This window comes from Phyllostomus discolor, chromosome 10, assembly GCF_004126475.2.
Source record: "Phyllostomus discolor isolate MPI-MPIP mPhyDis1 chromosome 10, mPhyDis1.pri.v3, whole genome shotgun sequence".
Lineage (NCBI taxonomy): Eukaryota > Metazoa > Chordata > Mammalia > Chiroptera > Phyllostomidae > Phyllostomus > Phyllostomus discolor.
Window position 1 is genome coordinate 76,368,051 of NC_040912.2, and position 16,659 is coordinate 76,384,709.

Below are 16,659 nucleotides of genomic sequence, written 5' to 3' on the forward strand. Positions count from 1 at the left end.
AAGTCGGTGATACTGCAAAACGTTATAACAATGCACAGGATAGCCCTCCACAACAAAGAATTACCTCGTCCAAAATGTCAAAAGTGCAGAAATTGAGAAACCCTGCTGCAGTCTGTGCTTCTAAGGCCAGCCTTATACACTTGACCTAATAACCCGCTCTTGCCTACCCAAGGACCTTGCCCAACAGTTCTCCCTTCTTACTGAACCTTTCCATCAGCACCAAGATATTATTTCTCCCACCTTAAAAACAAAACAAAAACCTTCTTTGATTTCAGTTCCTCCTTCAGCCATCGCTCCATTTATCTGCTCTTCTTTACAATAAAAGTCCTTGAAAAATACATATCCGCCCTGATTCTACTAACTTCTATTTCCTCTCATTGTTTTTACTGCACTAGCCTCCTTGCTCCCAGTACCCTCTGCCTGGAAGGCTCTTCCAGATACCCACATGGGTCGCTCCCATAACATCCTTCAATTCTTTTGTGACTTCCTTATTCTAATGTCGCCTTCTCACCAGTGAGAACTATCCTGACCACTCTACACCAACTTGCAACCCCCTCGCCACACACCTAGGATTCCTCTTCCACTTACCATGCTCTGTTGTTCTCAACGGTGCTTACCTTCTTCTATCATACTATATAATTCTCTAATGTTTATTTCTCTTTCCCTGTCCTCATCAGAATATACTCTTTATAATCTCCATAAGAGTAGGAGTTTTAGCCCTGACTGGTGTGGCTCAGTGGATTGAGTGCCGGCCTGCGAACCAAAGGGTTGCAGGTTTGATTCCCACCCAGTCAGGGCACATGCCAGGGTTGCAGGCCAGGTTCCCAGAGGGAGGTGTGTGAGAGGCAACCACACACTGATGTTTCTCTCTCTTTCTCCCTCCCTTCCTCTCTCTAAAAATAAATAAATAAAATCTTTAAAAGTAAGAGTAGGAGTTTTGAATTTTTGGTTAACTGCTGTGTACCCAGTATTTATAACAGTAGACACTCAAATAAATAGCTTTCAATGAATGTATACAAACCTTTTAAAGGATTTAGACTTTATCCCAGTGCCCAAGACAGCCATTGAAAGATGTTAAGCAGCACAGTAGCATGAACAGTTGTGATTTTAGGAAAGATCACTCAGAGAACTCTGTGAAGAGTGGATTGGAGCCAAGAGAGGATATAGAACGACCATTAGGAGCTTGCTAAGGAAGCCCCTGTGGAAGGTGATGATGGGCCAAGACCAGGGTAGGGATAGCTGGAAGTGGGAAGGTTCACGGTGTATTTTGGGTTACACATAGCAGGCGAGGGAACTGATTTCAAGGAGGACTGAACAATCTGTATGTATACACCTATGTATATGGACATACATTATTTATTTACACATTTACATAACATATAGGTGTACATTTGTGTGCATGGGTGTGTGACATCTTGTCTCTTTTCTGTAATCCCCCAGTGCCTAGCACTTAGATGTCCTATAGATCAGTTTTAAGACACGAGTCAATAAATACTTCTAAAATTACCAATTTTCAAAAAGTCACTTGGCAAATGTGATGGGGAGGAAAGAGATGGCCACTCCTCCCACTTCTGTCACTAACCATGTGGCCTTCTGGTCAAGTAACTTCTGATTATGAAATTAAGTTGGATAATGTCTATGAAAGTGGTAGGCACACAGCAGGTTTTGGTGGGTGGTAGTTTTTTCCTTACACATTTCACTATAGGTGGTGGGAAAATCAGTGATGAATCACCTGGGTCCTCCTTCAGGAAGGAAGAATGAATTCCCACAGCCACCAGGATTACCATCAGAAGGAAGCCCTTAGCTGTCAATTCCTTTAGGAGTTTCCTGACTGGAGAGAGCCACTTGCCTTCCCCAGGGCATCCTGCATCCAGAGACTAATCAAGATGCAGATATTAAAGGCCCAGACCCCTAGGCCCAACTCAGGACAATGCTAAAGAGCCATCTATCTTCAGAGTTTCCTGTAGAGACCCAGGGGACGACCTTGAGCTGTCATCACTGTCCAGCTCCTCCCCCTGAGCACTCCTGCTTCCTCCCCTCCTTTCCATGTTGTCTGACCCCTAGTGCCTTCCTTCCAAACCTCTGGCATGCTAGTCTCCCTCTCTGGGTCGGTCGTTCATCCCGGGGGAGCAGACAGCTCCGCTGACAACCCCAACTGTCAGAATGTCTTTATTGTATGTGTGGGTTTTTTTGAGAATATATAACGATTGAGAATATATAACGTGTGAGAATATATAACGATTTATGAAAATAAGCTTTTCATGCTATGTAGGGCCTTTCCTCTTAAGAATGAGTCAAACATACTGTGTTTTCTGGTATAATTCTTTCATGAAGTAGAAAAATGCGTCAGACAGTAAAATTTATATTTTTTGGTGAAAATTTAATGTCTATAAAACTTGATGCTTAATAGGTTTTTAAATTATTATTTTGTTGATTGGTTTGAGAGAGAGAGAGAGAGAAACTATTTTTTTTTGTTCCTCATATTTATGCATTCACTGGCTGTTTCTTGTATGTGCCCTGATTGAGGATCAAACCTACAACTTTGGTGTATTGGGATGACACTCTAACCAGCTGAGCTACCCAGCCAGGGCCAAGACTTAATAGGATTTTTAAGTGGGTACACAATTTTATTTTTATTTTTAAAGATTTTATTTATTTATTTTTAGAGAGAAGGGAAGGGAGGGAGAAAGAGAGAGAGAGAAACATCAATGTGTGGTTGTCTCTCACGTGGCCCCCACTGGGGACCTGGCTGGCAACCCAGGCATGTGCTCTGACTGGGAATTGAACTGGTGACTGTTTAGTTCACAGCCCGTGCTCAATCCACTGAGCTACACCAGCCAGGGCCACATTTTTATTTCTTATGGACTATTTTTTTATCGATGTGTAACTCACATAACATAAAATTTGCCATTCAATTAAATGACTGTTAGTATATTCAGACTGTGCAACCATCAGCACCATCTAATCCTAGAACGTTTGATCACTCCATAACAAAACCTCACACTCATTAGCAGTTATTCCTTGTTCCTCCCTGCCCTCAGCTTCCGGCAACTACTAATCTGGTTTTGGTCACAATGAATTTACCTGTTCCAGACATTTCATGTAAATGGAATCACACAATACGTGGCATTTTGCATTTGGCTTATTTTACTCAGCATAAATTTTCAAGGCTCATCCATGTTGTTGCATATATTAGTACTTTATTTTTAAAAAGAGTTTATTTATTTATTTACTTTTTTATTTCTAGAGAGGGGGAAGGTAGGAAGAAACAGAGGGAGAGAAATATCGATGTGCAAAAGAAACATCAATTAGTTGCTTCTTTCTTGCACGCCCCCAACTGCAGACTTGACCCACAACCCAGGTATGTGCCCTGACTGGGAATCGAACCAGCCACCTTTCTGTTCACAGTCTGGTGCTCAATCCACTGAGCAGCACCAGTCAGGGCAGTACTTTATTTTTTATGGCTGAATAATACTCCATTGCATAGATACACCATATTTTGTTTATCTACTTATCCACTGATGAACAAATGGGTTGTTTAAACTTTTTGGCTAGAACAATGCTGCTATGAATATCTTTGTAAAATATTTTTTAGGTACATATGTTTTCAGTTCTCTTGGGTATATCTCAAAAAGTAAAATTTCTCAGTCATCTGGTGCTCTATGTTTAACATTTTGAGAAATTCTCAAATATTTTGCAAATATTTTCTCCTATTCTATAGATTATATTTTCAGTTTCTCAATATCCTTAGATACATAAAAGTTTTAAATTTTGATGACATCCAATTTATCTGTTTTTTTTTCTTTTGTCGCTCATGCTTTTGGTGTCATATCGAATAATCTATTGTCAAATTCAAGGTTATGAAGATTTACTTCTGTTCTCTTCTAATAGCTTTATGGTTTTAGCACTTCCATTCAGGTCACTGATCCATTTGGGCTCAAGTTCCATATATGCTGTGAGGTAGAGCTCCAACCTGATTCTTTTGTGTGTGGAAATCCTGTTATCCCAGCACCATTTGTTGAAGAGACTATTATTTCCCTATTGAATGTACTTGACATTCTTGCCAAAAAAATTGGCCATAAATACATGGGTTCCTATCTCTTTTAAATGAGGTATAGTGACTACTCTTTTTTTAATTTTATTGCTATATGGCATATGTGGTCTATATTTGCCCAAGGATGCCTTAAGTCTTTGAGACTTGATCATGTTTCTCTGATACTGAAAGAATTAAACATAATTCTGCTTTTCCTTGAGAGAGATTTTGCAGGTTAACCTGCTCTTTGCGGATGTGTAAAACCAGGAGCCTGACCCCTTTACCTGCCGGGGTTTCTTTGCCTTTATGATGCTGAAAGTATCTGAGGCCAAATTCAAAGGAAATTATTCTCTAAAAAGTTGCCAACAATGAAAATCAAGAGCATATCATCATTTCTTTATTATTTTATACTGTAAAAGTAATATAGTCATTTTTAGAACATGCTGAAAATAGAGATAAAAATGATTATTTCACTCCCCAACACAATAACAATTAGCATTTTTAATCATTTTTTATCACGATTAAAAAAGCCACCTGCAGAATACATTCTGTACAGTCCCATTTATGTGACAGACTTAGATAGTACGGCTGCACAGGTCACTGTGTATATGCGCATGTGAACACACAGCAAAGGCTCTGGAAGGACAGACACCAAACCGACGACCGGCTTTGGGAGTGGGAATAGGTCTGGGCGGAGAGTGGAGGGAAGAGCTTCACCTGTTCTATTTATTCTCCTATTTATGGATGATTACACAATGCAGACATATTTGTTATTTTAAAAATTAAAATTATGGGAGGGAGTGATGGGGGAAATGGAGACAACTATACTTGAACAACAATAAAAAATGTGAAAATATTAAAATTAAAATTAAATTTAAAGATGCTATGTAGTTACCCATATGACTATTAGACCACTCTTGGGAGTATTACAACTTTACCTATTATTATTTTATTTCATCTCTCCCAGCTGAGTAATTAAAAACTATTTCTTAAGAATCTACTTTGTGTAATAAAAATCTCATTCTAGAATTGTGCTTTATGGTTTGCATCAATTTCTTACAACTCTAGAATATTAATTAGAAATTTTATTGGCTTTACATAACAAAACCAATTTAAATTAAGCAAGAAGGAGAATTGAACAGAATAGTATTTCTTAAAATTGAGTAATGTTTATTTCACCTCTTTATTTTGTTTATCCTGTTTTAAACAGAAAAAAACTTCCTCAATGTTGACAAGTTCTTTTTAATCAAATGTTACTTAAATGAATAAATATTATTTGTAAGTTTCTTTTGCTTACAGTGCTTATAAGACATAAAATCAGAATACACTTAAAATTGAATACCCATAAACTCAAAACATCACATTGGTGACATTAATTTACTCTGATGAATGATCTTGCTTTGCTGAACTACAATAACCAACGCTGGAGAAAAGTAGAAAAATGTGTTGTGGTTTAGTTTCTCTATTTAATCTGCCTGTGCAATTTAGTTTCAATAATATTAACACATGCAGAAAGTTCCTGTTCAGCAAAGCTTGTTACACCAAAAATACAAAATGAGATTAATAATTTCAAGGCTTTGTTTACTTGTTTGGGATAATTGGATGTAATACTTCACAAATCTTTGCCAGAGAGCGTTCCTCTAATGTCAGTTTAATGAGATGTCACTTGATATCTTCATAAAACTGTCTTGTTCCCTTGGAGTTAAGTTAGTGTTACATAAATCTGCATCAAATGAGTTATAAGCCAATTATTGCTGGAATCGGGAACAGGAAATAATATCTGGGCTTCAAGTTCAATACTGCAGATGTTGAAAAAAAGTGTCTAGGTTTAGCCCAGAACTTTCTAGTATTAGATTATTGAAGGAAATAAATAAACACTCAATGACTCATTCACATAACTTTAAAAATGTTTGACCATTACTCAGTTTTTTTTTTAATGAACTCCCACTTTTTATTGAACTTGGAGCATTTGGACTGCTGTGAAACTTGATTTGGATTTCCTGCTGTGACATCCTGCAGCCTTCATCTGGTGTGCGTGCGTGTCTGCGTGTCACACGGCAGCCTTTGTCCCCTGCTCGTTAGCCTGCAACAACTAACGTAATGTATTACTGCCACATGATGTCATTTTCCTGATGTCAAGTATAAAATGAACCTTATTAAATAACAATAAACTCAAGTTGACTTCCGCGTTAGTCTTTCAGCTATAAAACGCCACTACAAGAGCATTGTTATTGTAATTGATGGTTGTAAGACCATGTGGCTTAGTGCTGGAACAGAACTACATTTAAATCAGAGCCTAAACAAGAATATCAATCTTTTATTACATTGCTCTTAAACATGCATAATGTGACACGATAGATCTTCAGCGTGGCAGGTAGAAGATATCTGGGAGCAGAGGTCTTTTCCCCAAGGCCTCTGCCTATAGGCAGATTGCCCCAAGGGAGTGGGCAGCCTCCAGCATAAATCCTCAACCCAATCACTGCTGTGATCTTCGAAAACATAAATCTGATCATGACACCTCTCTGCTGCAAGACTTCAATGGCGCCTCGCTCCATTAGGATTCATTCTAAGCAACTTAATGAGGCTTACATTTCCAATGTCATTTCTTTTTTTTTTTTTTAAGATTTTATTCATTTATTTTAGAGATACAGGAAGGGAGGGAGAAAAACATCAATATGTGAGAGACACATCAATCACAGACCCCCAACAGCCCCCAACCGGAGACCTGGCCTGCAACCCAGGCATGTGCCCTGAAGGGGAACAGAACCGGTGACCTTTCAGTCCACAAGCTGGTGCTCAATCCACTGAGCCACACCAGCCAGGGCTCCAATGTCACTTCAAGCAAAGTCATTTAACTCCTTCCCTACTTTGGAAGGAAATCTTGGTTTTGCCTTTGCAAAGCCCAAGGTCTTTGCTCAACCCCCCTAAATATCAAATGCAAATTCATACCTTTATGTCAAGAGTTACACAAAGAAACGTGGAAGCTTTGAAATTCATTTTTTTAAAGGGAGTTGGGAGGGAGCAAAGAATTGTCTTCAAAATTTCCATATCAATTTCTTAAGACAGGGCTTAAGATACCAGACTTCTGGGAACCTAACACTTTGCTAAACACATCAGTTGCCAGCTCTGATGTTGATCAGACACCTGCCTGAGAATCTTGAGAGTTTACATGCTGTCTAGTTCATCCAGCCCTCCAGAACAGGGCCTTTTAACCTGAGCATCTACCAGCAAGGAGTGTCAAGATAATCCTGGTTCCTTTGTGCCAGTGCCCCCTCCCTTTTTTTTTTTTTTTTTTTTACATTAGAAGACTTATTTATTTTTTTTTTATATTTTATTTATTTATTTTTAGAGATGGGGGAGGGAGAAAGAGAGGGACAGAAACATCAGTGTGTGGTTGCCTCTTGTGTGCCTCCTACTGGGGACCTGGCCTGCAACCCAGGCATGTGCCCTGACTGGGAATCAAACTGGTGACTCTTTGGTTCACAGGCCAGCACTCAATCCACTGAGCTACACCAGCCAGGGCAGAAGACTTATTTTTAAGAGCGATTTTTGGTTCACAGCAAAACTGATTGGAAAGTGCAGAGTTCCCATCTAGCGGTTCTCCCCAGGCAGTCTCCCCACTGTCAATCTCCTGCAACACAAGTGCAGCTTTATTACAACGGGTGAACCAACGTGGAGGCGTCACTGTCGACCAAAGCCATGGTTTACATTAGGCTTCACTCTTAGGGACATACGTTCTATGGGTTTGGACAAGTATATAACAACACATATCCATCCTTATAGTAACATATAGAATAGCTTTGCTGCCCCCCAAATCCCCTGTGATCCACTAATTTACCCTCTCCCTCTTCCCACAAACTCCTGGCAACTACTGGTTTTATTACTGTCTCCATAGTTTTGCCTTTTCCAGAATGTCATAGAGTTGGAATTATACAGTGTGTAGCCTTATCTGATTGGCTTCTTTCATTTAGTAATATGATTTTAAGTTTCCTTCATGACTTGCAGGAAACTTAAGCACCGAATAATCTTCTGTTGTATGGATATAACACAGTTTATTTATCCATTCATGTATTGATGGACATCTGGGTTGCTTCCAAGTTTTGGCAATTATGAATAAAGCTGCTGTAAATATCTGTGCACAGGTTTTTGTGTGGACATAAGTTTTCAACTCCTTTGGGTAAATACCAAAGAGCATGATTGCTTTATTGTATGGTAAGAGTATATTTAGTTTTATAAGAAACTGTCAAACCATCTCCCAAAGTGGAGGTAGCTTTTGCATTTCTGCCAGCAGTAAGGGACATTCTTGTTGCTCTACATCCTTGTCAGCACTTGGTGTTGTCAGTGTTTTGGATTTTAACCATTTTAATAGATGTGTAGTGGTATTTTATTACTGCTTTAACATTTAATTCCCTAATGACATATGATATTGAACATCTTTTCATACACTTATTTGCTATCTGCATATCTTTCCTGGTGAGGTATATGTTAGTTCTTTTGTCCATTTTTAAATTGAATTATTACTTTTTTATTGTTGAGTTTTAAGAGATCTTTAAGTATTTTGGTTAACAGTCCTTTACCAGATAAGTCTTTTGCAAATATTTCCTTTCAGTCTGTGGCCGGTCTAAATACATCAGTTACCTGCCTGAACACTCTGAGAGGGGAACTGAGAGTTTCTGTAGCCTGTGCAGTCCTCCAGAGCAAGCCCTTCCAACTGGAATGCCTAGAGGCAAAATGTTTCAAGAGCTTTCTGCTCCCTTTGTACTCCTGGTTTTTTCTGGCACTCTTTTTTTGAAAAAAAAAAAAAAGATTTTATTTATTTATTATTTATTATTTAGAGAGGGAAGGGAGGGAGAAAGAGAGAGAGAGAAACATCAATGTGCAGTTGCTGGGGGTCATAGCCTGCAATCCAGGCATGTACCCTGACTGGGAATCGAACCTGCGACACTTTGGTTCGCAGCCTGTGCTCAATCCACTGAGCTATGCCAGCCAGGCACTCTTTTTCTTTAAATTTTTAAAAATTGATTTTGAATGAGAGAAAGAGAGACTTTGTTGTTGTTCCACTTACTTATGCATTCATTGGTTGATTCTTGTATGTGCCCTCACTGGTGATTGAACCTGCAACCTTGGTACCTGGAACAACACTCTGACCAACTGAGATACCTGGCCAGGGATTCTTGCACCCTTATGTTTTCATTTTTATTTTCCTACTGTATTTCATTTTAATATTCTTAGTTATACCCACTAAACTGATTTCATGACTTAATGTTTCAAAAATACTATGGTAGCTAAGACAATACACATAAAAATGTCTGGTTCACAAAAGGTGAGACCTCATCTTTTTTTTGTTTGGGTAACCAAACTTAATCTTAGCTAGTTTATATTTTGCATTTCTAGGATATATATATGTGTAACGCTTATATGTGTAAATGCTTATAATTTTTGTAATTAAATAAACTAAAGACTCATTATTTTAGGCTTCTCAATATCAATGCATATTAATCTGGGCTGATGACAAGCAGTTAATTACCTTTGATTCTTCACCAAGGAATTTATATGATGCTGGGTCATATTTTATCTACAACAAACTAACTAACCTTTTTAAAGGATTGCTATACATTGCTTGCTAACATGTGAATATGACCTCATGTTTACATGAAACATTATACTTTTTCATGCATTTTCACATAGCTATTTCACTGACCTCTCACAATCAATTTTCGGATGCAGCCGAAACAAGATATTCGTATCAGCATGAAAGGGTTGTTGGGTCGAGAACTGAAATTTTGTTCTACAACCATGACATTTTTCCGTCAACAACTTGGATGAGAACCAAATTGTTCAAGACAGGACACGTTGGAGAACTAAGGTTTGACTGTACTTACGTTTTGCACGTGATAAAACTGGGGGCAGAGAGGACTACGCCTGTGTTCCCCACCCTGGCTGTAGATGAGAATAACGCAGGGACTTTGAAAATGCGGCCATTGGCCATCGTCTGTGCTCCAGAGATTCTGATCCACGTGGTCTGGATGGAGCTGAATGTATTTTCCCAAGTGGCCTTGGGTTAGTCCAATGTGTGGCCAGGGCTGAGAGCCACTGGGTTACACAGTGCTGAGTTGAAGATGCCAATCTGACAAATAAAACGGGATTTCCTATCATAGTGAGTACTTTCCACCACTCCCCCAATCCACTACTTCTCCACTGCACTATAAGTTGTAATTATAGAATCCCTACTGGAAAACAATTCTGTAAAGTCATTTGAATCCCTGTATTTAACATTTATAAAATAGAGTTTCCTGGAAAATATTCTCGATTTCAGACTTCTTGCCAATTCTGCAGGTCTAACTGACTTTTTTTCCTGCGTTAGTGTAAACTGAGTTCTTACTGCTTGTCATGCTGTTCCACGGGTGAGCCTCGGGAGGGTAAAGGTGGTCCTGTGTTCTCAGGGCGCTATGATAGTCCATTCTGAAATATTTTATTATGTATCTTTAAAAAACAGAGATTTTATCCTTCTTATTATTATCACACTTAATAAATATAACATTAATTCCCTAAATCTCCCTAACAACCTTTCCAAAATCAAATTTTTTCAATCGTCCTGAAATTGTCTTTTATGCTTGATTTGTTCAAGAGGACTACATACATTTTGTTGTAAATTCCCTTTGATTTGGGATTGTTCTTTCAAAAACTATTACAAAACTTTTTGTGAAAGAAAATTTTAAATACATACAAAACAGAGAAAATAGCTCTGGCTGCTGTGGCTCATTGGGTTGAGCGCTGGCCTGCGAACCAAAGCATCCTGGGCTGGATTCCATGTCAGGGCACAGGCCTGGCTTGTGTGCCAGCTCCCCAGCAGGGGGCGTGCAAGAGACAACCACACAAGCAGCTTTCCTCCCTCCCTTCCCCTCTCTCTAAAAATAAATAAATAAAGTCTTTACAAAACAGAAATTAGTGCAATGAACTGCAAGTACGCATCTCCCAGCTACACTGACCATCAACTCACGGCTGTCCTTGTTTCATGGTCACTCTCATTGTCTCCCACGGCCCCTTCCAGGAACACTTGGAAGCAAATCCTAGACATCACAGCATTTTTTACCTGTAAATATTTCAGTATGCTTCTTAAAAAAAATAAGAGCTCTTTAAAAATACATATCCACAATACTTAAAAAATGAATAATGATTCCTGAATATAAACCCAAATTTTCCCCTTAAAAACATAGTTGGCTCATTCTAATCAAAACACAATCTAGGCCCAAACACTACATTCAACTGATATGTCTCTTAAAACTCTGTTAATCTGTAGGTCCCCTTTCCTCTTTCCTTCCCTTGAAATGTGTGCATATCAAATGTTAAAGAAAATAGGCTGTTTGTTTTACAGCTTTCCACATTATATATTTTGGAGGTTACATCCTTAAGATGTCATTTAACATATTTCCTGTCTCTTTTATTTCCTGTAAACTGGTAATTAAAGCGAAAAGACTGACTTTATTCAGGCTCATTTCTTTTGGTAAGAAGTCTTCACGGGCGACTATGTGCACTGCTGTCAGCAGGCACACATCTGCTTGTTTCTTTTCCTTATGCTCGGAGCCGTTGCCTACATCTGTGATTTCATTAGGGGTTACCACCTTCCCATTTTGTTTTTGTATTATTTCACTTTGTTTTTCATGCCATTGACTTACATTGACAAGACCAGGCCAGATACTGTGGAGATTGGCCTCCCGGGTTTGATTGTTTCACATGTTATTTAATTTGTTTCTTTTTCTCCCTTGAAGTTCCCGTAACTGGACATTGCAGCTTAAATCTTGATTAGATTCAAGTTCATGTTGTCGGCATTATTACTTCTTAGGCAATATTGTGTACTTCCTATTACATCATGTGAGTGGGTATATATTATGTGCATACACTAAATTTTTAAAAATTTTTATTTATTAATTTGAGAGTGAGAGAGAGACAGGCAGACAGGCAGACAGACAAACATGGATTTGTTGTTCCACTTATATATGTATTCATCGGTTGCTTCTTGCTTCTTCCATGTGCCCTGCCTGGAGCTCTCACCTGCAACTTTGGTGTATTGGAATGCTCTCTAACCAGCTGAGCTACCCAGCCACGGCTGCACTTATTTTGAAGGTCCCTCTCCAAATCACATCAATACCCATCAAAGTGTACCCACATTCTACGTTAAAAAAATTGGCTCTAACCTTTAACAAAGGTTTTAAAATAATGTAATACTTAAATTAATACTTAAAGTTAGTTAAGAAGAAATCTTTCATTTTGTTTCTGAAATTTAAAATCAATTATATGTAAAAACTACATTAGATGATTTTCAGTTGACTGGTTAATGCAATCATTTTTTTAGGCTCTTTTTCTTTTTATTATGAAGAACTTCTAACACATACGAAATAGGCAGAACAATATAATATAATGACAGTTCTCATGGACTCATTACCCATCTTCAGTTTATGGTTACTGTTCTTTCATCTAGCTCCCCATCCACTTCTCCCATCCTCTGTTATTAAATTTTAAAAAATGAGATATAATTCATATACCATAAAATTTGCCCTTTCAAACATACACCTCAGTGGTTTTAATATATTAACAAAGTTGTTCAACCATTACTATTCAATGGTTATGCAACCTTCACAAGTCTCTTTTTAACCTATGGATCATTCCTTCTGAATCTCTCTTTTGCTTTTGCAATTTATTTGTTGAAGAAACTTGTTTATCCGGTAGAATTTCCATAGTCTGGATTTTTTCTGTTTGCATGGGTGTAGCAGCATTTTAAAAAATGTTCCTCTGTCATATTTTTTCCTTTCGTCCTTTGTATTTTCTATAATTTGGTAGTTAGATGCAGATGTATGATGAAATTCAGGTTCATTTTTTCTCTACAAGACTACTGTATTGTCCTCTTTATGTTCTAGAGACACACGTGTCTCATCTTTCATTTTGTGATGCCAGCAGTGGTGGATGCTCAGACGGTTTAATTTCTGAATTCACTAGGGGTTGCAAAATGGTGATATTCTATCATTCGGTACTTATTACTTGGAACATGTACTTTTATAAAGAGAAAATTTACTTTATCTGCTATTTGATTATTCACTGGTACAGCTTCTTTAGGAAATTAACATTATTAATTTAGATTTTTATATTTTAGAGCCATAAGCTTTCTTTTCAGGTCTCAAATATTTTCCTAAGCAGTGTGTTATAGTGCTTAATGGGTCAAATACCTGCCCACAGGGACTGAAACAGAAAAATAAGGAGGTGAGGCTAGTGGCGACAAGAAATTTGCACGAAGAGGTATGCACCCTCAACTCCAGCAGATTTTCTCTCTTTTTCTGCACATCATATGAGGCTCTCCCATATGAAGTACCAAACACACACAAACCGCCACCAGATCTAAAACCTGGAAAACTTTTGTTTTCCTTGCAGAATTTATATGCTTTCCCCTTATAATTGATAGACATCAGTGAACAATCTGTATTTTCCAACTTTGCGCCGCGCCCAGTAAGTTCAAAGCCATTTTTTGGGTTTAATTTTGGAACAATGGGAATTTTTGATGTGTACATTTACAATTTTCTTCGATCTTCCGTAATTGTTCCTGTCTTTAAGCTGATCAAAATTTTCCGCAAGAGGTTTGATTGAACAAAAACATTTACATAGCCATCAGTCCCCTATGAAAGTACCTTTTTTCTTGGCACTCTGTTCGCTGCTGGTGTTATTTTAAAAATCTTTACTAACGTAAACGAGCCAGAAATGGTTTGTCAGGGCGAGGGCGGGGCGGGGGGGGGGGAGCTGTCTTAATTTGTGTTTCTCCGATTACTGGTGAGCTTGAACATTTCCCCATGTTTGGTAACCAGGTTTAACATTGTTTGGTTGCGACATGGCTTACACTCAATTAGGGACTTCAGTCAGTTCAGTCAGACTCAAAGACAAGAGAAATGAAAGCCGGGTTTACCTCCTTCTTGAAGGTTTGACCCCGCCCCTGGATTTCCCCCGGGCCGAGTGCCCTTTGTGTGTCTGCGGTCAGGAAGAGGAATCTCAGTCTGCAGGGCTGGAGGGACACTGTATTGCCTCCACCTATACGTATTACGAGCATAAGCTATTCCTGATTTCAGTGTTCTGGGCGCAGAAGAGCTCCCGGACCCTCAGCACGCCCGGAGTACCTGCCGCCGCCCAGGCGCCTTCTGCAGGCGTGGCCTCTCTCGCTCGGCCTTCGATTGGCCCGCCTGCTCCTGCAGGAGGCGTCACGACGCCGGTGGCTGAGCGCGGAGGATGCGAGTGAGGAGTGGCTGCTTTTGCCTTACTCTACCCCCCACTTTTTTTAAAACCATAGCTATGGTTACCACGTCTCTCCCCGCCTCCCGCCACCTGCCAAGAAGGCAACTGGTTATTGGCTGCCTGTCACAAAGTCACCCAGTCATTGGTCGGTGGTGAAGACCGGGCGCTCCCCCTTCTCCTGTCTCCCGGGTCTCTAGAGGAGCCCAGGAAGGAGGCTCGGCTAGTGCGGCCGGGCCAGGGGCTGCCGGGACCGGGCTGCGGCAGTCGTTAGCGGGTCATGTCGGCCGCCCAGGGCTGGGACAGGAACCGCCGGAGGGGAGGAGGCGCCGCGGGAAGTAGTGGTGGCGGCGGAGGTAGCGGGGCCGGCGGGGGCAGTGGGGGCAGCGGGGGTCGGGGGACTGGCCAGCTCAACCGCTTCGTGCAACTCTCCGGACGGCCGCACCTACCAGGTGAGTCGTGGGACGTGGTCCGGGGCTCCTGACAGCTTGCGGGCGCGGCGGGAAGGTGACTGCTACCTTTTCTTTTCTCCCTGGCTTTCTTTTCCTTCGGAGGAGGAGAGGCAGGCCCCACATATCGCAGAGGGACTGGGGCTTAGAGAAAAGGAAAGGTGTCTTTTAGGTCAGGGAGTGAACAGGAACACAACGGAAAAGAAAGTATTTTTGCTCTGTTGCAATCTTTGTGCTGAGAGTTGTGTTTTCTCTTCAAAGGAGAGCCCCGTCTCATTGACATTCCCAAATGTTTCGCTTACTCGGTTCCTAGTCTCTTCCTTTTCCGCAGTTTGATCTTGTTAAGAAAAAAAAAAAAGACATTGGCGTCTAGCTGTGGAAATTGTTTTGCAAAGGGTACTCATTTAAGGAGAGAAGAGGGAAGAGCATTCCAAGAAAGCGATTTTGTAAAAACCACCTCGAGTGTGCAATAGTTAGGCATTCTGAAACAAAAAAGGAGGATTGGGGGTGGGGGTTTGTTGGGAGGTGGATGGGAAAACAGAACCAAGAGAATTAGGGAAAACTAGTCGAATTATTTATATTTTGCAATGTCCAGAGACAGAACGGGTAGTGTGACTGCATTTTAAGGGGAGAAAATGAAAGTCAAGAATATACTGACAAAATTATACTGTGTCTACTCTAAAAAAAAAAAAAAAGCTGGTTAAGAATTGGGAAAAATTGTACCCCATGTGACTATTTTACATTTTGGCCCACAGTTCCCTATCCTTAAAAAACAAAGACAAATCAAATGGAAATGTATGTGCAGACAATTGTAAAGATACACATTTGTAAGTGAATATTCAGTGTAGTAAAGAAGGTAGGGAAGTAAAACGCACAGAATGTCAAGTATTGGTTGGGTAAGCTCATTTTTACCATGAAGACAACTATCAGCATGATGTGTTAATCATTCACCATGTTTTTTGTGAATAATGTTGAAGTTGATTTTATCAGTGATATATTTGTTTAGCTGATGAGTTTTGAGAACACGATGGTTTTTGAATTGTATTTATTACTGTGCCTTGTACTTCTAAGTAGTCAAAAATTGTTATTTGATTAATTTGAAGATAACAAAGGGAATTTTGCACAATCAATGAGACAATTGCTTATGTTTGTGACAAGGTTACTGATGTGTGCTAGAAATGCACACTAATCCATTTTTATACGCCATTGAAATTCACATTGAAGCAGTTTTAAGTAGTCAGATGTGTAATATACCAGGAGTTGGTTTTGAGAGGATAGTATCAGACTGGGTATTTTACAATTGGTAAATAGTATGTGATCTGCAACGTGAAAAAGGAAAAAGTCTCTTTTCGTACCCCAAATTAATAGGAAAAGTGTATATTTTGGTGCACTGACAGATTAGAAGATAAATTTCTTACCAAAGGCTTGCCCTTTACTATTGCAATCTTTAGGTCTTGGGTCTTAGATTCCTTACACCATGGGCTTCATAGAGGCATTTCCAGCCTCCAAGAACCAGGTTGGTGCATTTCCTCTCTGCCACCACCTGATGGCAGTGGAAGCCATGATTTCTGATCTGGGGCCTTGGTGTGGAGCTATTATTTCTGCATTCCCTTAGCACACTAGGCCAAGAACAGCCATTTGTCCAGAGGTTAAGATAAACGTGTTTAAACTGTGAGAATTCCTGCTGTGGGGTCATCAACCTCTCCTTTCAGCTTTCTTTCTCCTCATTCTTCCTTCCCTAAGTAGGCAGCTTTTGTCTTTTCTTCATTCTCAGAATTGGGAACATCCCATATCTCAATATATACTTTGAAATTCTTTCACACCAATGCTTTGTTTTCCTAAGTGTTGCATTTGGGCTTCCCCTCCCCCTTTACTGAAAGGTTTTATTTTGAGATGTTTAAAAAGATT

General features: G+C 39.6%; 1 protein-coding gene across 2 annotated transcripts in view; it reads left to right on the plus strand.

The window, feature by feature from the left end:
* Positions 1–14,459: 14,459 nt before the first annotated feature.
* Positions 14,460–16,659, plus strand: part of KLHDC10 (kelch domain containing 10) — a 54,398-nt gene continuing 52,198 nt past the window's right edge. For both annotated transcript variants that reach the window (XM_028525420.2, XM_028525421.2), the window contains exon 1: positions 14,460–14,754. In XM_028525420.2, coding sequence (XP_028381221.1) covers positions 14,583–14,754 — 172 coding nt within the window. In that variant the 5' untranslated portion in view covers positions 14,460–14,582. The remainder of the gene's footprint in view (positions 14,755–16,659) is intronic.